Genomic DNA, 22,305 nt, shown 5'->3' with positions numbered 1-22,305 from the left:
TGTGGTTGGGGGGGGGGGAGGGGGGGAGCAGGAGTGGACTGCTGGCTCAATGACCACGCATGACATACAAATGGACGTCTCATGTTTGACATTGTCATCCAGGGGACACACAGTAATGTTCCAGTGTCAGTGGATTCACTACACCGAGCCGAGTGAGAGTTTCATGAGATGCTGAGCTCAAGAAGCCCTCAATGAGATGGATGGTGGAGTACATGAAGCTGCAGGTCTTTGAATTGTCAAGTGGCTGGTTATAACACAGCCTCCAGATCTATGGTGAGAGAGAGACATGCGAGTGAGTGTGTGTGTGTGTGTGTGTGTTTGTGTGTGTGTGTGTGTGAGTGAGAGAGAGACAGAGAGAAATAATGAAATATATGACGGAAAAGGAGAAAGAGAGGGGAGAAGTAGAAAGAGACAGAGCGCATGAGATGGGAAAGAGATACTGAGAAAGAGAGAGCGGGAGAGAGAGAGAGAGAAATAAATAAATGGGAAAGAGCAAGAGAAATAAGAAAAATCGCTACAAAAACGATAGGGATCCAACCTGTTGGCTTGGACCCCTAATAAAGGGAGGATACTGTGAAGTGAATGAAACAAGTCTGGAGCGGATAACAGATAAGAGCATCTTATCAGCTGGCCCAGAGGGGCCTGGCTGTTGAGGCGTGCACCGTGCTAAGGCTTCACGCCTGCTCATCAGGTCGTCATGACCTCATGTTATCGCTGTATAAATAATGACCAATTAGATGTCCCTTTTTGTTTAGTGCTATCTGTCCTTTGCTGTGGTTGTGTTTGTACCGCATAGTTAAAGGAAAAAGGTTTAATGAAAAAGAAAATGGAAATAAGGTCAATTATACATAAGGCTGCCCCAGGTGAGGCGTTACCTCAATACCTATGCTGCTTGGTTTATGGCTGGTGTTCAATCATCCCTTTATTTATGACCTATTTGTAGGCCTACTTTATAATATATCAACTGCACACACACACACACACACACACACACACACACACACACACACACACACACACACACACACACACACACACACACACACACACACACACACACACACACACACACACACACGCACACACACAGACGCACACAAACACACAGCCACAAACATACACACACACACTAACAAAATACATAGAAAGAGGTTGATATATTACACACACACACGCATATTTACAAACACACCCGCACACACACACAAACACAAAATACATAGAAAGAGGTTGAGCTATAACACACACACGCACACAGCATTTACACACACACACACACACACACACACACACACACACACACACACACACACACACACACACACACACACACACACACACACACACACACACACACACACACACACACACACACACACACACACAAACTCACAGACACAGTAAAAGCATTGATAAACTATAACGCCTACCAGAAAAGAATAAAAGATCAAAACTGATATTTTTAATTTATTTATTCAAATTATGTGTAGTTTCTGCAAACACGTAGTCTAAATGTAGCCCAGCAGTAGCCCACGGTGTGTAATACATTGAATACGATTTTTTTAATGATTAATACAAATTGGGAAACCCGTATTTCCAGCGACAGCACCTGCCTGCCATGGCGCGCGCGCGCCGTTTGGCGGTGACGTTGGACAACTGAAAACTTGCATGGCGGATTGGGATTGCGCTGTACGCTACAGCTGCTGTCATCCCCTCGCGGGGGCGGACTCCGGCGCACGCGATGCTGCTCTGCTTCACACACAGATTACAGCCTGGACCCGTTGAAGAAGTCCCGTTCTTATCGATGTAAACGCGGTCGTTTTGCGAGTATTTCTTCTCCAAAGGTGGCAAGCAAGGACAGTGAGGCTGGCGAGGTGTAGCCCCCACGCCAAGGTTCCCCCTCATTTCCCGCGTTTGAAGATGTTAGGACTGATAAGTTATGAGCGGGCTGGCGGGATACGTTGACATTTTGATTTACCGTTTGTCCATTGGCTACTAGGATTCAACAAAAAGGTAAGGGGAATAACGAATGATGTACTCATGCTGTCTCGACTGCTATGCAGTTTCCATAGGTCTCGGTGAACACGTTGGCGGCATCGCCATAGAGACAGCGAGCATCTGTTAGACTCTGCCTCTTAAATAGTATCATATCGCGTGCAAAACTAACCCTCGCCATCTCGGCTCATGTCGTCTGTAGGGATACACGCGGGTGCAGGGGTATTCTCAGGGTCTCTCAAGGCGAGGTTTACGTTCAAACTCATTAGCGATCATTATGACATGTTGGTTTGTCACACAGCGCATAGCTGCTCTAGGTTGCTGTTATAACTTGCGAGCTTGTGTGTGTGTGTGTGTGTGTGTGTGTGTGTGTGTGTGTGTGTGTGTGTGTGTGTGTGTGTGTGTGTGTGTGTGTGTGTGCAATCGCTATTGTTAATACACACACTGAAATTGTATTAGTTGTCCAATATACTATTTGGTTAGGTGCACAGGCTACTGTCTCCTTTAGATGTAGTTGGCATTGATAGTTAATATTTGAAGATGTCCAATTAGACTTATTAAGACCAGCTGTGTAATGTATCACTTATACTACTTACTGCATCTTCAGATGATCAGTGGAATCGTTATTTTCTATCTTTAATCGACATTTTGCCATTGCCTTTGAGGTTATATTAAACAGACACTCACGGTGCACACTTAGAGGAGATATCTACGTTTCCTGTTTGTAACTGAACCGAAACCGTGTGTGTTTGATTTGTGTTTGAGTGTGCGTGCGTTTGGGTACGTGTGCATGTGTTTGCGCATGCACGAAACACATAAATCTGTCTGCGAATCAGTCGGCATACTCGCAGGCACATCGTGTGTGTGTGTGTGTGTGTGTGTGTGTGTGTGTGTGTGTGTGTGTGTGTGTGTGTGTGTGTGTGTGTGTGTGTGTGTGTGTGTGTGTGTGTGTGTGTGTGTGTGTGTGTGTGTGTGTGTGTGTGTGTGTGTGTGTGTGTGTCGTCACATGTGTCAGCATGGACACCTGTGTGTAGTAGGTCTATTCCGTGCTTGAGCATGCAGTTTGTGCAACTACATGCAGTATTTCCTCCTTTGATTTTCCCTTTCTTTCAGTTCCCTCAATATGTAGCTGTTCAAAGCCCAGGCACACCTAATGCGAAGCACGTGAAGCGGTGAGCATGTCTGAGCCTGTCGCGTACTGAACCAGCAGTTTACAGTCACAGCAGACCATGCCTCTGCCATCGCAATGCAGAGCCAAGGTGGAGGGTTCGCTCATCCTCGATGGATGCCGCAGCTGGTTTTTGAGAATGCAGGCACGCTTGAAGCTACTATGTACACGTATGATTAGATAGTCGTAGCCTATAGACCAGGATTTTATCCCTGAACAGCACAATAAATCCATTCCCTCTCTGCGTGACAGGCAAGAGGGATTCCCTGATGAGCGCGGAACGGCCCTCAGTCTAAATCGTCTCTTAGACACCGGCGCATTCAACTCCATACAGATATTGTCATTGGGTCTTTCACTCACTTGTTGACGGGCTATGGCACTTACAAACGTATTACACTCAGATAATAGCTCTTGCATCTTTTAAATTTCAGAATAACCCTTTTAAATTTCAGAATAACCCTACCTGTAAACCTATCTGTTTACCACAAGCCTGCAGCATTCTATTGTGTTGCATGGGAAAGACGCAACCGTTTTGTGCCCAGGGGCAGGTTGGTGGAGTCTAGTGTTCAGGATGTTTCACTACATGGGTTCAAACCCAAATAGTGTCTGAAATCCTCCCGTAGGTACACTTGAACAAGATGTACTTAACCCTAACTGCTCTATAATTACTGATTTATCTGTATTCACCATAAGTCACTTTTGGATAAAAGTGTGTGCTAAGTAATGGACATAAGATCTAATAAAACTCGGGTTGAAATGAGTTCCTCCCATGTATGGTATGTGAATAATTCCATTGCGCATAATTGATGGCATCCTTGTACCAGTACGGCTCAGATGTCTGTACAAGATCCCATGAGTTAGTGGTTCAGGTGCTGTACCGCTCATGGGCTGATGATGACTTTGTGTATCTGCCCCCCCAGGACACATGACAGGTGAGGAGGTTATCTGTTTCAGGCCATTGGGAGGCTTTGCATCGCCCTCCAACCCTACACACATTAGACACCAAAATGATCAAGATTTAAGCCGTACCCCGGTGATCTGGAAAGAGATTTTGGTAATCCTCATTGCAAATCTGTTCTCCCTCCGTGGCCTACATCTCTCCATGGAGATGCTGACTACATTACTGCACTGTTATGAAACACTTTCTTTCTTATTCTTTCTATCACTTTCCACCACACAGCTACCACTATTGCACTGTAAACACATAACTAACTACTATCACTTTTTATTAGCCATTAAACAACTCTTTAGCTTTTATTTTTTATTTTTTTACATTTGCTCTTTTTGTTACCTACTTTCATAACAATGAATACTATTACATTTCCCTTGTTTATCGTTACACCCTTACAGAGGAGTCGGGTTCGGGTCCTCACAGAGGTTATGATCCCAAGTACTTGTGGAGTGTTGTACGTGGAGGTTGTCCCCTCCACATCCGTTACAGGGACTCCTGCTGTAGTAGTGTTGATCGTGTTACACGTGTTGTTGAGGAGAGCTTGGAACCAAATAATTATGTTGCCAGAAATTACTTCTACTGTGTGTTTTTTTTTCTCTGCATTTAAAATATAAAGAACTTGAACTTTCTGTTTGGTCTCAGCTCCTCTATTTCCCAATGGCTGCTATCTGTGGCCAGCCCTCATAAGTGTCCCTCATACATGGCCGGCAAACACAGGAAACTGCTCTGTTGCGTTCCTATGGGCGACGGAATGACAAAGGGAGCAGTGGAGCCGGGGATGGGTGGGTGGTGAGAAGGTCTATTCATGTCTGCAGCAGACCAACACCACACTGGACTGGGTCTTCACTGTGGCAGCGACCCTCCGGTCAGCAGACTGCAGACATGAAGCAGATCCATATGGGATGGGGGGGTCAGACGCTTTGAGTAGGCTTTTTGTCTTTCTGGCTTCCCCTCGCTTGTCCAATGCTCTTGCTCTCCCTCTCTTTCAATATCAGTCTTTCTCTGTCTATCTTGTGTATCAGTATCCATGTCTTTTATTCTTTCTTTCTCTATATTGATGCCTCTTTGTAGTAGTGTCTTCATCAATGTATAGGATAATCAACGTATTATCCGCAGTTGAAGCTCGTGAAGCAATCCCATGAACACAAATGAGACAGAAGGTTTGATAGGCAGAGTCGTGAAGTGCTCAACATGATTTTACTGTGGGATAAATATAACAATGTTGCACAGCAATACTATCCGATTCGGATGACATGAATTCACAGGTAATGATGCAGAGCACCTCAACAGAGTGGAGCATGTTAAAGGGCTGCGTGCTGTCAATCAGGGCTCTTGAGTGAGAGTCAAGAGCCCCGATTGACATAACACGAGCTTCACTCCTGGATGATGGTAGATCGGTGATGATGAATGGGACGGCTGGAGATCACCCACTCTGTGACTGGGAATGTCAGCCTAGTGGTACTGTCTGCCCAGAGCGGAGACGACGACAGACAGGAACTTCTGCCACGCCACCTGGATGTCCACGGTGAATTTGGTGCCCATCTTGGCGGCGATGACGACGGTCAGGCAGTCGGCCAGCAGCTGCACGTGTGAGGGAGGGAGAAAGACGTTTAGGGAGGTCTAGGTTCATTAGGAAGACTCCGCCGTGAGGGGAGAATAACTGGCGGTGGTTCGTGCATGCCCAGGCAGCACTAGCTCAGGAGGAAGAGCGGGTTGGCTGGTAACCGTAAGTTTGCTAAGAGTGTCGAGGTGTCCCTGAGCAAGGCGCCTAACCCTAACTGCTCCAGCCTTGCATGGCTGACACTGCCGTCGGTGTGTGACTATGTGCATGAATGGTTGAATGTCAGGCAATGTTGTAAAGCGCTTTTGGTAAAAGCATGATATAAATGCAGTCCATTTATGCTCGTACCCTGAAGTTGTCGGGATCCACGTGCAGCTTGTCAGAGTGGAGCAGAGACAGCTCGGCGTAGGTGTTCTTGATGTCGTCCATGTTCTTCAGGGCCCGGTCCAGACCGTGCAGGATCTTGGTGCCGTGGGCGGCGATCAGGGGGTTGGCCATGATGGTCTCTGCATTGTACAGGTTGCCGAAGGCGCCGAAGTACCTCTGGGTCCAGGGGTACACGATCAGACACCTGCAAGAGGACGATGGATTCATTCATTATTTGTACAGGTGTCAAAACAATGATGAGTTTGAGTTTCACAATGCATTGTTAAAGACATGGGTTAGAGTTTGGGTTCATACCTGCACAGAGACTTGCGACCGATCTCTTCGTAGTCCAAGGTGGAGAAGATGTCATTAATGATGGTGCGCTCTTCATCAGTCCACTCAACCATGGTTGCTGTTGTGTTGTTGTTGCTTCAGTAGAAAATCAAACTGAATCGTACCGTTTGCTGTCACCCCTCGGCTTTTAAAGGGTTCCCCCCCCCCCGCCCCCAACCACGAAACGAGCTGCGATAGGCTGGAGATGACATGCTTCAGATATACCAAACGATCCAGAAGTTTCTGGACGTTTCGCTGTTCTTCAGCAAAACGTCCAGAAACTTCTGTAACGAAAAATTTACTCAACTGCAAAGTTTAACAAACGACACATGCATATGAATTTTGATTGAGGGTAGCTACTGCTGCTACGCCCATTCCCTGGCCTGTATTTCTATAGGCCCATTGTACATTATTCAATAGGCAGCACTTAATTCACATGAAGTGCTGCACAAGCAAGTTTCTGAAGCACATCTTGAGGAGCTGGTTACCTTAATGTTAGATTTTTATTATTATATTTTCTTTTATTTCATATGATGATTATAATGATAATTATAATACTAATTTTATGTATTATATTATAATAGCATTATTACATTTTTTAATATTAATATTATTATTGCTTATTATTTATGATATTATTTTGTAGAATTATGCCTTGTTATTTTCAATGTATTTTGATAAATATTATACAAAATGAGAAGAAAATGAATGGATTGTATTCACACACTATTTAAAAAAGAGAATGAATTGGATCAAATGTGTATGTCAAACATGTCGCATCATTTGTTAAGGAGGATGTTGGATAATAACATATTTAACACATATATTAAAATGCATTATACACACTGACAGAATACCATTTCGGTAGTGGCTTGATAATCTGTTAGGGCAGGGAAGGTGCAGGCCTGAGGTGTGGCAGGGATCCACCCTCCCTTATCAGAGGGTTATGCTGGGTCAATATGTCTCATGTGTCATGCTTCATTTCAAATAATGTAACACACGCCCGCACAAACAAACAAATACAAACACACACACAAACACCCTGTGTATATATGCGTGCTTGTGTTACAACACACAGAGACACAGTGTTGTCTCTTGCACTGTGTCTCATTTCTCTCTCATATGATCTGACTCTCATTTGAACTGCCTCTTTCCCCCCCCCCTCTGTCTACTTCTGTCCCTTTCTCAGCCTTTAGCACCTCTTTCACGCTCTGATAATCCTCGCTCTCTCATGCTCTCTGTGACTCTCCCTTTTCTCCCTCTCTAACCCCGACTCCAGCGTGCCCTCCACGCTCCCTCGTCTCCTTCTCTCTGTCACGGCGGTTTGGATTAGCCTATTGACGTCTAACCGTCCCTGTTGTATAAGCATCCAACTTGGCAGACGGATGTGTAGTATCAGAGCTGTTTATCCTTTGGATTGCCCTCTGTTAGTTCCAGATGTGTGGAAGCCGGCTCTCAGGCATCAGAACAACGTGTGTGACCGATGGAATGATGCATTATGCAACCTGAATTATGTCCGCTGAATAGAACGGATGATGGATGCATTTATACAAAGTGCCTTACAACAGTGAATCTTGAATGGTGCATCCCCGAAGGCATTAGTAGTTGGTCACTGAGCATATGCCAAACCACAATCTTTAGAAAGGAAACCATGGATTTACTACCGTTTCAACGTTAATTCGTGTTTCAATCGCTTACTATGTTCTTGAGTTAACCAGAATTGTTTCAGCTTTTTGTCCGCTCCATGTATTTAACTGTACAGGACAGAATTGTCGATAACTATACCTTAGATCCATATTTTGGGGAAGCGGGGGGTTCATGACTTAATGAATATTGACATACGTTGGTCCCGGAGCTAGAACAGTGGAAAACCACTGCCTTAGAATATCTTAAATATATATATAACATAAATGATTAGTGTCCCCAACGAGAATTGAACCCCAGTGCTTGGCAGTGATACCGCCATTATCTTCAAGTTGAGTTATGCCAGACCACACACAAATTATTTTGTTATTAGGAATGTAATGGCCACCATTTATTCTCAATGGAAATGTTCAGATATTTGGCCAACACTTTGGATCTTTGTTTATGGTTTCTTCCACGCACCAGCTGGGTGGTTTCAGGTCAGGCTGAGGAGGAATTTGAAAACTGGTAAGGATTAGAATGGGTTGAAGACCTTTAAGTTCAACCTCAAAACCTGTTCTTTAAAATGACAGACTCTTTTGCCCAAAATGACTTTCTTTAAGTAAATCAAAGTACAAGTTCATACACGCATTTTATTTCTGTTATTTTAGGTTGCCTTTTGAATGTCTGTCCGGGGACAACGGATGTAAACTAGCCTCCCAGGCTAACTCTGGCTCACTTACAGTTTGACTGTTGATTAGTTTGCAATGTCCGTGAAATAAACCAATAAATAAAATAAAATCAACAGCGAGGATAGATACCACTCAAAAAGTGCAAGAATCATTATATAACAATTCATAAAATAAGCAAAGCTTCCGCTTTTGAGTGCTACATTATAGAAACAAGAATTAGAGACTATTACAATTTTGGGATTTTGTATTTTAAATCATGAAGTTCCAAGATGCAGTCTGAGAACATGAGTTTTCAGCATGCCGTGGAAGATGGTCTAAGCTATCTTTGAGTCAGTGGGAAGTTCTGTAGATAACTCTTAATCTTCTATGAGGAACACAGCTTGTGTATCTAAACTGTGTTGTAAACTCCTCTGCATATATTCCAGGTTTGATCGTGGTGTCTAATGAATAATACATAAAATGGTTTATAGTGTTCTTTGTTTATCATGCTCAACAAACAAACAACAGTCCAATATCTGAACCAGTGTGGACAACAAGGATCTAAATGGGAAATATATTTTTACTTTACTTACCAAGTCTCTTCTTCTTGTGCATGTGTGTGCGGTGGAAATGCATGGCCTAAGCAGTATAAGCTTACACATGTGAGTGTGTTTGAGTAATGGAAAGCTCACTAATTTTCAGTGGTTGCTAAATGAAAGCCAGACACCACAAGGGTATTAAAACATTCACCCATGGCCGCACTGATGTTCCGCGCGTCTTTGAAAGAGAGATGTCGTCTAGGCTTTGAAATGCTAATTATCTCAGTTTGGCAGCGGAGTCTCTGTGACTGACGCTGTTTTACTGGTTTGGTTTGGTTTGCTCTCACTTCAAAAATATATATAATTTGTGTCCCTTGGTCATTGCATTTGTCGCAAATGTTCCCAGCGTGATTCAAATTTGAACATAATGCATGTGTCGAGAGTAAGTTCTAATACACATGACAAGGGAAAAGTGTATATCTTCATTTAGACATTACACAGGTACATTATCTATATACAATTATATATACTCTGCATCGAACGATGCAAAATAATCCATTCCAAAACCAATGTTGTGTGCCCCGGTAAATATCAAGGTTAATTGAATGCAATTTCATATCTGAAACATTTATTATTTAATGTCTATCCATAAGCCAGGGCTGACATAATTTAAAATGCCAGAGAGAGAGAGAGAGAGAGAGAGAGAGAGAGAGAGAGAGAGAGAGAGAGAGAGAGAGAGAGAGAGAGAGAGAGAGAGAGAGAGAGAGAGAGAGAGAGAGAGAGAGAGAGAGAGAGAGAGAGAGAGAGAGAGAGAGAGAGAGAGAGAGAGAGAGAGAGAGAGAGAGAGAGAGAGAGAGCGAGAGAGAGAGAGAGAGAGAGAGAGAGAGAGAGAGAGAGAGAGAGAGAGAGAGAGAGACTGTACAGGAAGGAAATTACCTACAGTGATATTATTAGAACAGCTGCTGGCATAACAGATGTTAGGCCAGTGTCAAGCGAATCAAACATTTTGGTAATTTCTGGCAACTGCCGCACAGCTTTTTAAACAACAGTCGTTTTTTCACCCTGTGTCATTTAGTGATGACAGAAAAAAAAAATAACATGACAAATGATTGACATGCTGAGCTGATGAACATCGCAGTCACAGGGAACACAGAGTTTTGATTCGGGATTAGCTGTGGATAAGCTTTTGTATTTTCTGGTGACAGCGGCGTAGCTTTCAAACAGCACTAAGCTAGCACGGACTGGATATGTGTACACGAGTGAGCACTGTCACCTGCCTCACCAGGCAACCAATACAATAACACAGAGGAGGGCGCTCGCTGAGGTACTTCAGTCAAGAAAGAGGATGCGATGTCATAAGCCACACACACACACACACACACACACACACACACACACACACACACACACACACACACACACACACACACACACACACACACACACACACACACACACACACACACACACACACACACACAGAGACACACACACACACACACAGACAGACAGACAGACACACACGCACGCACACGCACACACAGACACCCCCACACAGACACCCCCACACACAGCAAAGACCACCTCATCACATTTGTACAGACCCTAATTTAACCAATGTGGGACACTGGTTATTATCCAGAGCAATCCAAGTGATTCACTGTGGCTGTGTTCACTGTGTTCACATTAAGGCAAACACTGGGGAGCATTGCAGCAGTCAAACTAGCCTTTGATTGGTCTAGACAGAGACGATGTCACACAGTTTTAGGGACCCAAACCTCAGATAATTGGACAGGATAAGATGTTTAATACATGAGCCTTGGTATGCACACTGGCCTTTATGAAGGCTACGGGGAAACCATGCCAGCGGGGGTTTATTAAAAGTGGAACAGGATGCAGTGGTGTTAAGACAAGTTATGCTTTACTGCCAAGGAAATTACAATGGCCTGTCGTTTGGTCTGTTACGACACGTTGGGAAATGTCCCCCCTTTCTTACTGAGTAGATGCAGCGATGGATAAAACAGGACACGAGAGAGGATTTATGTTTGACCCGAGCGCTTCTGTTTAGGCTTTGTTCCGTATATTTGGTTTTGTAAATTGCTTTTTGTGCGTTGCGTGGGAGGAGAACAGTGGTTCAATGCCCAGTGTAGTGTAGCTCAACAGGATGTTTGTCCAGCAGCCTAACGGTCCTGGGTTCCAGCCCCATGAAGTCATGCAGGCCAACTAGATCTAGTTGTTGGCTTATTGCTACAGCAATGACCTCACTTCCTTGCGCTAGTCAGTCAGTACCCTTACTGCCTGGTCACCAGGTGAGGGGGGGGGATGTGGTTGACCCATGAAGGCTTCCTCATAAGTGGGGGCCGGGGGGGAGTGGTGGTGAATGATTAGCATCTGTGGCCTGTGGGGAAGGATCTTGATTGGTGGTTCTTCATGACTTCCATCTGACCCAGATGGAAGTCATGATCTGTCAACAAATATGTTGACAGATGTCAACATATTTATGAGTGATACCCCTAAAGTGTCAAACCCCTTAAGTGAAAGGTGACCAGCATGTTTTGATGTCGTGAATTGAAGATTTACCAGATGCGTGTACGATTTTGCAGTCGGGTTAGTGTTATATTTGTGTGCTGGTCAAATTGGCAAGTGACTAAGTATGACTAAGCAAGTGACTACTATTTCCATCTCTTGTTCAGAGTTTACTTTGGTTGTTCTTTCTTTTTTTCCTTTCCTGACAACCAGCCTAGTATAGGGCTGTTGACAGACAGTTAACAGATGGACATAATTTCTCACTGAGAAATGTAGTGCCACCTTGTGGTAAACAACAGATACTTCTTGCCAAGGCAATGCTCATTTAGTCAATTGCTGAATACATGGCTCCAGTGATCTAATGAGGAAAGTGTGCATAAGATGGTAACCACCAGAGAGAGTCAGAGGTAACGAATTTGAGCTAACCTTGAGCAGCTGTAAGCCATTCTAAAACGTTAATTTTGCTAACCAGGAGGTCATATATTTTCTCAATTGGATTCACTGGTTAGGATCATTACATTAAATATATTATTTATGGACTAAAAATATTGTTAGTGTTAGTCATTGTTATTGTTTTGGGCCTCTAGTCAGCTACACTAGTTTTACAACTAAAGGGACCCAAGTTAACCCGAGTGATGGGATGTAATTGTTGTTTTGTTCCTATGTGTTGTGTTGTGCAGCTGGCAGGTGTAGGGGGCAGTAGTGAGCATGGCTGAGCTGGGCAAGGGCGTGGAGGGCAGCCCCAGCCTGCAGAGGAAGAAACCCCCCTGGCTCCAACTGGACATCCCCACAATCCAGCTGACCCCTGATGATACTCCCACTGTACCCCAGGTATAGTACTAGAACGACTACTGCTACTGCTACTACTATACTATACCCCAGGTATAGTACTAGTACGACTACTGCTACCTTACTACTATACTGTACCCTAGGTATAGCACTGGAACGACTACTGCTACTACTATACTGTACCCCAGGTATAGTACTAGTACGACTACTGCTACCTTACTACTATACTATACTGTACCCCAGGTATAGTACTAGTACTACGCTACTACTCTACTATACTGTACCCCAGGTTAAGTGCGACTACGATTACTACGACTACTTATAATACTATACTATAATGCTACTATTAGTGCTAGTACTGCCATACTACTGTAGCTACTACCAAACTAAACTAGGGTACCTAGTTACCAAGGGTAACGATATGTTTCCCTATGTAAAGTCTCCTACTACTAATGCTACTGCTGCTCTACTATACTGTACTACTGTGACAGTGTGTGTGTGTGTGTGTGTGTGTGTGTGTGTGTGTGTGTGTGTGTGTGTGTGTGTGTGTGTGTGTGTGTGTGTGTGTGTGTGTGTGTGTGTGTGTGTGTGTGTGTGTGTGTGTGTGTGTGTGTGTGTGTGTGCGTAGCAGCCTGCAGGGCGGACTCCCCTGGCAGTGCCGCGTAGCGTCAGCATGCCAGTGGAGAACCAGACGGGGCTCTCTGCCTGGGAGCCGGCCCCCAACCACTACCTCAGCCCCCCCCAGGAGAGACGGCCCTCCATCACCCAGACCATCAAGAGGTCAGAACACACACACACAGCCACACACGCACACACACACACACACACACACACACACACACACACACACACACACACACACACACACACACACACACACACACACACACACACACACACACACACACACACACACACACACACACGCGCACACACACACAGACACACATCCACCCACACACACTACTACCCTGCGTACTCTGCATGCCTAAATCTGGAACATCTTTTTATTAATATTTCACCAAAATCTATCTTTCCAGCTGTTAACAGACTCTTCCCTTCTTCTGAAACTTTTCTTGTCTCTTTCTTCTCTTCCTCCGTCTGCCACCGCTGTGGCCTTTCTTTGCCTGGTGGCGGGGCTGCATGCTGGTTCCCCCACGCGTATGTAGTGGGAAGAGGGTCCGCTTCGAGCGGGGCAACACGGTCCCGCCCAAGGGCCAGCGAGGCCCTCGGAGGGTCCCCACCATCCGCCGCCGCTCCTGCATCCCCAAAATACTGTCTCGGAGACGCTCGTCCATCCCCAAACAGATCATCAGGTACCGCAGTCCAGAGGGGCGAGGGGGCGGGGCTTAAGGAGGATGCTGGGAAAGGGGCGGGGCTAAAAAGGGACATTTGTGAATAAGGAGTAAGCCATTCACCAAACAGATCTTCAGGTACAGCAGTAAGAAGTTGAAGGCGGCGGAGCTATCGGATAAATTGGGAAAGCAGGGCGGGGCTTAATAAGGATGTTTGTTGGGGGCGTGGCTGAGGCACAAAGGAAGGAATGGATGGTGACAAAGCAAAAAGGAGTTAAATACCTTATTACTATAACCTCATAACCAATGAATTAATTATTACCTAAATAAAGGGAGATAGCCATCTACCAAACAAAGCACAAAATGCACATAAACACAAACCTTTGTGTTTTATATTCATCTACCGTCATTCATAGCACTAAGCTACCTTTACTTGACTTTATTAGCTAATCTCATATGCACAACCAAATATGGAGCTGGTTTCCTAGTAAACCGAGAAATACCAAGAATGACAGGAAGAGCAAACTTAAAGTGTGGTGGTTTCCCAAGAGTCACAGTTTATATGTTGGACAAAAACCACCTGGCAGTGGGTGGGTTTGTGTCTGTGTGTGCGCGTGTGTGTGCATGTTTGTATTTAACATTAGCGGGGGAAGAATGATGGCAGTAAGTGAGTGCATCTCATGCCTTTGTTTTCCTGTCGATCTGTATTACAGTGATGGGGTCAAACAGGGCTGGGGATGATTTAAAATACTTCAATGTTTTACCGCCACACACATTAGTCACACATCATGGATGTGTGTGTGCGAGCACTCAAGCAACATTTCTGTGTGCCCTGGTGTGTACATGCTTGTGTGTATATGCGTGAGAGCATGTGAATGTAAATATAGTAGAAGATACATATATATGTAAGTCTTTGTGTGTGTGTCTTTGTGTGTGTGTATGTGTGTGTGTGTGTGTGTGTGTGTCTGTGTGTGTGTGTCTGCCGGCAAATGTAGAAGATCTGAGGATATACAGGTCTCTTTGGAATGTATACAATTCCTCGCAATAGGGTGAATCCCAAATCGTCCCCCTTAATCCATGATCTTGTACACAAATATACAATTCTGTTTGCCTTGAAGGCTGAGTATCGGTCGGGTTGAACGGTGTGTTTGTGTGAGGACACTGGGATGTTTGTGTGGATGAAAACAGGACGCCTCCCACCGCTGTGTGAGTCACAAAGGTCCCTGCTCCTCCGGTCAGATGCGAGTGACACACATTTAAACATTTAAACGTATGTTGTTTTTTGGAAGGAAAGAAAAACAAACTGGTTGAATCAGAGGGATGGAACTGACGTTAAGGCGGTAGTCCAAAGTGCTTTGTGGTCGCTTGTCTGGTCAAGTAGAGCATGTGTTGAGGTACAATAAGTGGTTCATTTTCTTCTTCACTATTGCTGCTATTAAAGACACCATACAACATAGTACTGCACTTTGCCCTGGTATATGTATGCTAACATCTGTGTGACATTAGGGGTGTGTGTGTGTGTGTGTGTGTGTGTGTGTGTGTGTGTGTGTGTGTGTGTGTGTGTGTGTGTGTGTGTGTGTGTGTGTGTGTGTGTGTGTGTGTGTGTGTGTGTGTGTGTGTGTGTGGTCGTGTGTGTGTGTGTGTGGGAGTGTGTGTATTTTGTGTGCGAGTGTGTGTGTATATATGTGTGCGTGTGTGTCAGTGTCCTATTCATGTCCAGACATGCCTCCGTGCCTGCTCTCTCTACCCCCACCACTCTAGTCTCTTGTACGATTTCTCACCCTTTTTTTCTCATCCATTCACTGACTTCCTGTAAAATGACGGTGTGCTCCTGAGAGCTCTGGTGTTTACACAGGCCCATATACATATATATATGGAAGATAGAGAGAGAGACAGCGACAGACTGAGAGCAAGATAGAGTTTGTGAGGGAGAAACGAGAGAGAGGGAGAGAGGGACGGAAAGAGAGAGAAGGAGAGAGAGAGACGGTGTCAGTCAGACAGACAGAGAGTGAGAAAGGGAGAGACCGAGATCGAGAAAAAGGGAGAGGGTGAGAGAGACAGAGGGGAGAGAGTTAGAGAGGGATGGCACAAGGAGAGAGGAGGAAAGTGAAAGCATGAGAGAGAGAGATATAAACCGCAAAGAGGCAAGAGAGCAACAGAGAGATAGAGAGAGAGAGACAGAGAGAGACAGAGAGACAGAGGGAGACAGAGAGAGAGAGGGAGACAGGGAGAGAGAGAGAGACAGAGGGAGAGACAGAGAGAGGGAGAGGGAGAGAAAATGAAAGAGAAAGGGTGAAGGGAGCCGGTGTAAGGGTAATGGAGAAATTGTGTGCAGTTAGAGAGGCGGTATGACAGCAGGACACAGCTGCCTTAGTTTGTGTAAGTAATGCTTCACCCTGAAGAAGAAGAAGCAGAAGAAGAAGAGACGCCGTCACTGAGGACAACTGGGAGGTCTGCCAACCACTGCATTATACACAACAAATTCTCACACACACACACACACACACACACACACACACACACACACACACACACACACACACACACACACACACACACACACACACACACGTAGGAACACACACACACACACACACACACACACACACAGACAGGAACGGACACCGCTGTATTTATACACAACAAATACATACACGCACACATAGGAACACACACAAACACACAAGAACAGAAACCGCTGCATTTATACACAACAAAAACACACACAAACACAAATACACACACAAAGCAACAGACAAACACAAATAGAAACAAAAACAGACACTTCTGCAAATAAACACCCACACGCAAGCACTAATACACATTTGAACACAAGCAAAACACACCACACACACTCGGACATCCCACATTGTACTATCTGACAGCAGCTGGCAACTGCAGACAACTAATCCCTGGAGCATCTAGAGGACAATCATCAGAAGGACTCCGGGAGGTGTAGAAGTCCACACCCGCAGCTGGGGTCAAGGGTCAGGACTTCTTACCACTCATCAGCCCATCGCCGGCTGATCAACTTCTGGGATTGCCGGGCTTTCCCGCAAAGATTTTATTCAGAAGGACCTACCTCCTCCTCCTCCTCCTCCTCCTCCTCCTCCTCCTCCTCCTCCTCATCTTCTGCCTCTTCTGCGTCTTCTGCCTACTCCTCCTTCTTCGTCTCTTCTGCCCCCTCCTCCTCTTCTGCCTCTTCTGCTTCCTCTACCTCTTCCTCATCCTCATCCTCCTCTGCCCCTCCTCCTCCAATTGTTCCTCCTCCTCTTCTTTCCCCTCCTCCTCTTCTGCCTCCTACTCTTCATCCTCCTCCTCCTCTTCTTCCTCATCCTCCTCTTCCGCCTCCTCCTCCTCCTTATCCTCCTCTTCCTCCAGACCGTTGGACTGTAAATCCATCCCCCCTTCCTACTCTGGATGTTTTAATTGCGCGCTCCGCGACGGCCAGTGACCCAGGCTGCGTGGTGGATAGCCAGTGACCCAGGCTGCGTGGTGGATAGCCAGTGACCCAGGCTGCGTGGTGGATAGCCTAATAAACACGGAGGAATGTCCCCCCCCCTTCCAGTTGATTGACACCAAACCACTGGGAGCTAAGCTGCTTGTCAGGAGATCCCAGCAACCCCTCCGTGGAGTATTGTCCCATTGAAGAGTGTTCCTGGCGGGACCTGTAACCATGCCGTGTGGCGGCCGCTGACGCCTGGTCTGGAGGGCACAGAGGTCGAGGAGGTTTAACAGGGCTGTCCGGAGGCGCGGCGGGAGAGGGGTTAGTCTGGGACCGCGGGGGGGCGTTCCGCACGGGGAGGAGGAGGATGATGGTGATTGTGAAGACCCTTGGTTCTTGTCCAGGCCAGGTATAAGACTGGCCTTCTGGACTTCTCCGGACGGGTGAGTCCAGTTACTAGCTCTAATGTCATCGCTTGGCGGAGAGCTGAGTTCAGCCCGGTGCCAAGATGCTGATTGGCTGAAGCTCCTCCAAACTGTCGATAGGATTTTGGAAAGAATGGTGTTTTTAGTTTGGGATTGAACTTTTAAAGAATGTAGGCAAATAAATATGCTTTGTTTTTGTTTTTTCGAGCAAGGGCTAGATTAGTACCGCCTGAACTGTGAAGTTATGAGTGCTCTCTTGTTAGCTTGGTTTGTTTGATTCTTCGGTTCAACAACTTTGTATAAGAAGCAAAAGGATTGTGTCCACATGGCACATTGGGATAGGAAAGTCTTGAGAGCTTTTGAGCATGAGACCATTATGTCAACAAATTGAATGTACTAATTGAAGTAGTGGAAAGTAATTTGAGAAACACAACAGCAATTACGTGTGTTCAGTATCAAAATTATTTAGCAAAATGACAGAAGATAATGGAGCTCAAATGGCATTTGTTCCGCTGGCTGTCGAGATATGTTTTGGCTTGTCCAAGGAAGTGATGCCTTTCCTTGAGGCCATAAAAGCTAATTGATGTGACGCAACAGCTTTAGATGGTTGATGTACCTGTACCGTGTTTATTGGTTCCAGAGTATTCAGTCGTAGAGGTGATTCTGTCTGTATGATACTGTGGGGAAAATCTGCTCAGCGTACAGCTCTCAGAGCCTCAGATCTCATGAACTCTTCTTCCCCCTGCCCTCTTTCTCACACTCACTCCCTCCCCTCATCACTTCTCCGGCCCCTCCAACGTCTCCGTAATAAAACACTCAAGTGTGGGAGGACAACATTGAGTGTAGCATGGTGGTCTTCAAAAAGTCTTCCCCAGCTGGCGTTCTTCTCAATTATTTGGGGGCTAAGTGTTTTTTAGTGTGTGGTGAGCTCTTCTCAACAGTGATGGGAGATCATTTTCTTGCCATTGTAGTTTCTACCCCTTGACCTCACTTTGACTTGGTTTTGTCTCAAAGGTGTGACAGCATACGTGCCGAATAACACACACCAACAAAAGTGGTTAGCCTAAGCCATTTTCCAGTGTCTTATCACACCGTCTTTATTTCCTGTGCCGGTGACACCAGAGACGCAGAGAGGGGGATGGTTTCAGATAGGCTTGGTTTTAACCACAGACTCCTCTCTCTCTCTCTCTCTCTCTCACACACACACACACACACACACACACACACACACACACACACACACACACACCACACACACACACACACACACACACACACACACACACACACACACACACACACACACACACACACTAGGGCTGCAACTAACGATTATTTTCATAGTTGATTAATCAACAATTATTTTTCCATCAGTCATTTAATATCAAGCAGATGCTATCACAAAGTGCAAAGGGATGTCTTACATGGGCTTGCTTTATCTGACATGGATCGATTGATTCTCTTCTCCTGTTCTCAGTATAGATCAGTATAGATGTTTTTCCAGTTTCCCATGATTCATTGCAATTCAGTTGTACATCCTTTCACCAAATGGGTTAGATGAAAAACATAAGTGACTATGCTTATTATTAGGAATAATACTCAGTGTCCATCTCTATAAAAAATATCTGCCTGTCAAAGAATCCAATCAGAAGAGATCCAGTTTAGCGGATATTTAAGGAATGTGAGACTAAACCACTATCTTACACCATCCTTAATCCTTTCCTAACGCTTCAAGCAGTGTTGTCCCACACATAGTTGACCTTTGAAGCCCCCTCAGTAGGAGAGCAGACACTTCTGTCTTCTTTCCCTTGTTGTTTAACCCAAGCAAAGCCTTCTCAAAGCCATCACTTACCACCCGTGGCTCAGATCAAAGTCTAATGCATACATGGATCTGTGCAGCTGACAGAAAGGGACTCTCACAGGCGGTAACATAACTATTTTGCACCTGTGTCTTCACACTGGAGCGTATTGAGTCCAGCGCAGACTAGACATATGGCCATGTAAATCGATCAGCTGACAAAATGAATCAAAAAGGCCAGGCAGAGGCAAAAAATATTGACTGCACTCAAGAAAACACTCCTTTTCCGCGATATGCTTCAGTTTCGCTTGTGGTTTGGTGATGCGCAGATAGAGAGAGAGAGAGACTCAGAGAGTGGGCGTGACAAAAAGAGAGAGAGAACATGTACATGGGAGGGAGTGTGGGTTTGAAAGCGCCTTGGCACAACAAACATCCATCTCTACTAGAACGTTCATGCTAATGTTTGCTCCTCAAGCTAACGGCTAACGAAGCGCTTTTCCCGCATCCCCGTCACCAGGGGAACGGCCGACTGGTTCGGCGTGAGCCAGGACAGCGACAGCACCCAGCGATGGAGGAGGAGGAGCCTGCAGCACTGCAGCCAGCTCTATGGGGGTCTGAAGCCCCAGGTGATGAGGGACATGGAGCTGCCCAGCCAAGACAACCTGTCCCTGGCCAGCACTGAGACCCCACCCCCTCTGTACCTCCCCCACCACCACCACCACCACCACCACCATCACCAGCACCACCAGCACCATCGCCACCAGCACCTCCATCACCACCACCTCCACCCCAATCACCAACACTGTGGCATGCCGAGGGTAGGCTAGAGTGAGGGGATACAGGAGAGATCTATCTATCCCATCTCTCTCTCTCCATCTTTTACCTTTCTATCTATCCGTCTGCTTGGTAAAAACCGGCCGCAACACCTTCATATATAGAAAGGATTTTAGTTTTGTTTTAGTTTGCTTCTATTTATAGTTTGGAATGTTTTCTTTTTAGCCATACAGCACTTTGAGAATTACTTTATGAAAGAAAAAGCTTTATAAATCAAGTGAATTATTATTATAGTTGTTATCATTATGATCTTTTTATCTGGTTATCTATCTGACTTTCCTTCATTCTTGCTCTATCTCTAATAATGCTCTTCATACATGAATGAGGTTGGTCATCTAGATGCACTTGAACCTTTGAACCCCCGCACTGGGTTGATGTTTGACCGGGTAGGGACCCTCTGTGAGCCACTGATGTTCAGCCTTGTTTGTCTAGTCTCTCCTTCTGTTTACCTGCCCTTCCACTCCACATGTTCATGTCCCTTCCGTAGAAAACAGCCTCACAAATAAATAGTCTTTATCTTTTAGACATACTCACTTGTCTGCTTGTGTGTGCGTGTGTTTGTGTGTGTGTGTGTGTGTGTGTGTGTGTGTGTGTGTGTGTGTGTGTCCCTGTGTGTGTTCTCGTGTGTCCCTGTTTCTGTGTCCCTCTGGTTGTGTGTGTGTATGTATGAGTGTCTGTCTGCATGTCACTGTGTGTGTCTGTGTTTGTGCGTGTCCCTGTGTGTGTGCATGTGTGTGTGCATGTCCTTATATGTGTGTGTGTTTGTGTGTGTGTGTGTGTGTGTCCAGGTGGTGGACCCTCTGGCAAGGGGCCGTGTGTTCCGCATGACAGACGAGGGGCTGACCGTACCCCAGGGCCCCCCCACCCCGGGCACCGGCTCCCTCTGCTCCTTGTCCAGTTCCCGCTCCGCGCTCAACAGGTTGCCACGGCGACGAAAGCGCGAATCCGTGGCGGTCATGAGCCTCAAGGCGGCCGCTGCCATCATGAAGGTGTGTGTCTGTGTGCATGGGTGTGCGTTTGAGCGTGTCGTGGGAGCAGCTATATCAAATATAATTTCATACGCACAAATCCAGACCCCTGCAAGTAGCAGACCAGGCCGTGTGTTCTCCAGCAGCAGCTGACGTGAGGATTGATGAGGTCGAGAGAGAGAGAGAGACAGTTATGTAAAGATAAGCTGGGGTTTCCCTCAATGGGGAATAATCTGCATGCAGAGCTAAGTAGGCTCCAGATGACATTCCCTGGTGGCCACATAGTGTGTGTGTGTGTGTGTACACTCCACATGTTCATGTCCCTTCCGTAGAAAACAGCCTCACGAATAAATACGTCTTCATCTTTTAGATGTACATACCTCTAGGCATCCTTGTGTGTGTGTGTGTGTGTGTGTGTGTGTGTGTGTGTGTGTGTGTGTGTGTGTGTGTGTGTGTGTGTGTGTGTGTGTGTGTGTGTGTGTGTGTGTGTGTGTGTGTGTGTGTGTGTGTGTGTGTGTCTGTCTTTTTGTCTGCACTCTCATAAATTTGTATGCTAGCACTTTGATTCAGGTGTGCTTGAAGGTTTCTAAGTGTGTGTCCATGCAAGTACATGTGTGCGTGTGTGTTTGTGGATATGTGCATGTGTGTTTGTTCATGGGTGTCCGTGCGTGCGTTTGTATGCTATGGTGGTTGTGTGTGGATTTTGCGTCAGCACCAGATGGCCCATCAAAGTACAGGCAGGATGCTCAGCTGCATGTGGCAGGGCTGAGAGAATGTTCCAGTACCGCTCTGTTAATCCACCCTAGCTCAGAGGTCACAGGTCACCGAGGTGGCATCTGCTATCATCGGACCAGCGACATTAGATTACTCATCTCAAATCTGGGTTAATGGGGGGTTTCTCCTTCTTTCGCTTCATACTTTTTTCAACCAATCACATTGCTGGCTGGAAGCGGGGATCTGTAAGCGCGTAATTGGATATTAAAAGGGAACCCAAAGTCGGCCAGCACCGGATAACAG

At 45.8% G+C, this 22,305-nt stretch overlaps 2 protein-coding genes across 6 annotated transcripts in view; one reads left to right on the top strand and one right to left on the bottom strand.

The window, feature by feature from the left end:
* Positions 1–1,554: 1,554 nt before the first annotated feature.
* rhbdf1b (rhomboid 5 homolog 1b (Drosophila)) overlaps positions 1,555–22,305 on the top strand; it is a 31,699-nt gene continuing 10,948 nt past the window's right edge. Inside the window, exons 1-8 of one of the 5 annotated variants that reach the window (XM_056577147.1) lie at positions 1,555–2,013; positions 3,109–3,167; positions 3,416–4,217; positions 12,415–12,565; positions 13,152–13,303; positions 13,693–13,839; positions 20,004–20,304; positions 21,109–21,309. In XM_056577147.1, the coding sequence (XP_056433122.1) occupies positions 12,443–12,565; positions 13,152–13,303; positions 13,693–13,839; positions 20,004–20,304; positions 21,109–21,309 (924 nt within the window). In that variant the 5' untranslated portion in view covers positions 1,555–2,013; positions 3,109–3,167; positions 3,416–4,217; positions 12,415–12,442. Of the gene's footprint in view, positions 2,014–3,108; positions 4,218–12,414; positions 12,566–13,151; positions 13,304–13,692; positions 13,840–15,715; positions 16,270–20,003; positions 20,305–21,108; positions 21,310–22,305 lie in introns of those variants that run through there. The other 4 variants (XM_056577148.1, XM_056577150.1, XM_056577149.1 and 1 more) reach the window with 4 other exon arrangements.
* On the bottom strand, positions 5,294–6,503 carry LOC130371408 (hemoglobin subunit beta-2). The gene is made up of 3 exons (XM_056577183.1): positions 6,358–6,503; positions 6,025–6,247; positions 5,294–5,696 (listed from the first exon to the last, which is right to left on the bottom strand). Exons 1-3 carry the CDS (start codon positions 6,447–6,449, stop codon positions 5,568–5,570), a joined length of 444 nt encoding a protein of 147 aa, XP_056433158.1. The 5' UTR covers positions 6,450–6,503; the 3' UTR covers positions 5,294–5,567.

The sequence above is a fragment of the Gadus chalcogrammus genome, chromosome 18, assembly GCF_026213295.1.
Source record: "Gadus chalcogrammus isolate NIFS_2021 chromosome 18, NIFS_Gcha_1.0, whole genome shotgun sequence".
Lineage (NCBI taxonomy): Eukaryota > Metazoa > Chordata > Actinopteri > Gadiformes > Gadidae > Gadus > Gadus chalcogrammus.
This window is presented reverse-complemented; position numbering and strand designations above follow the sequence as displayed.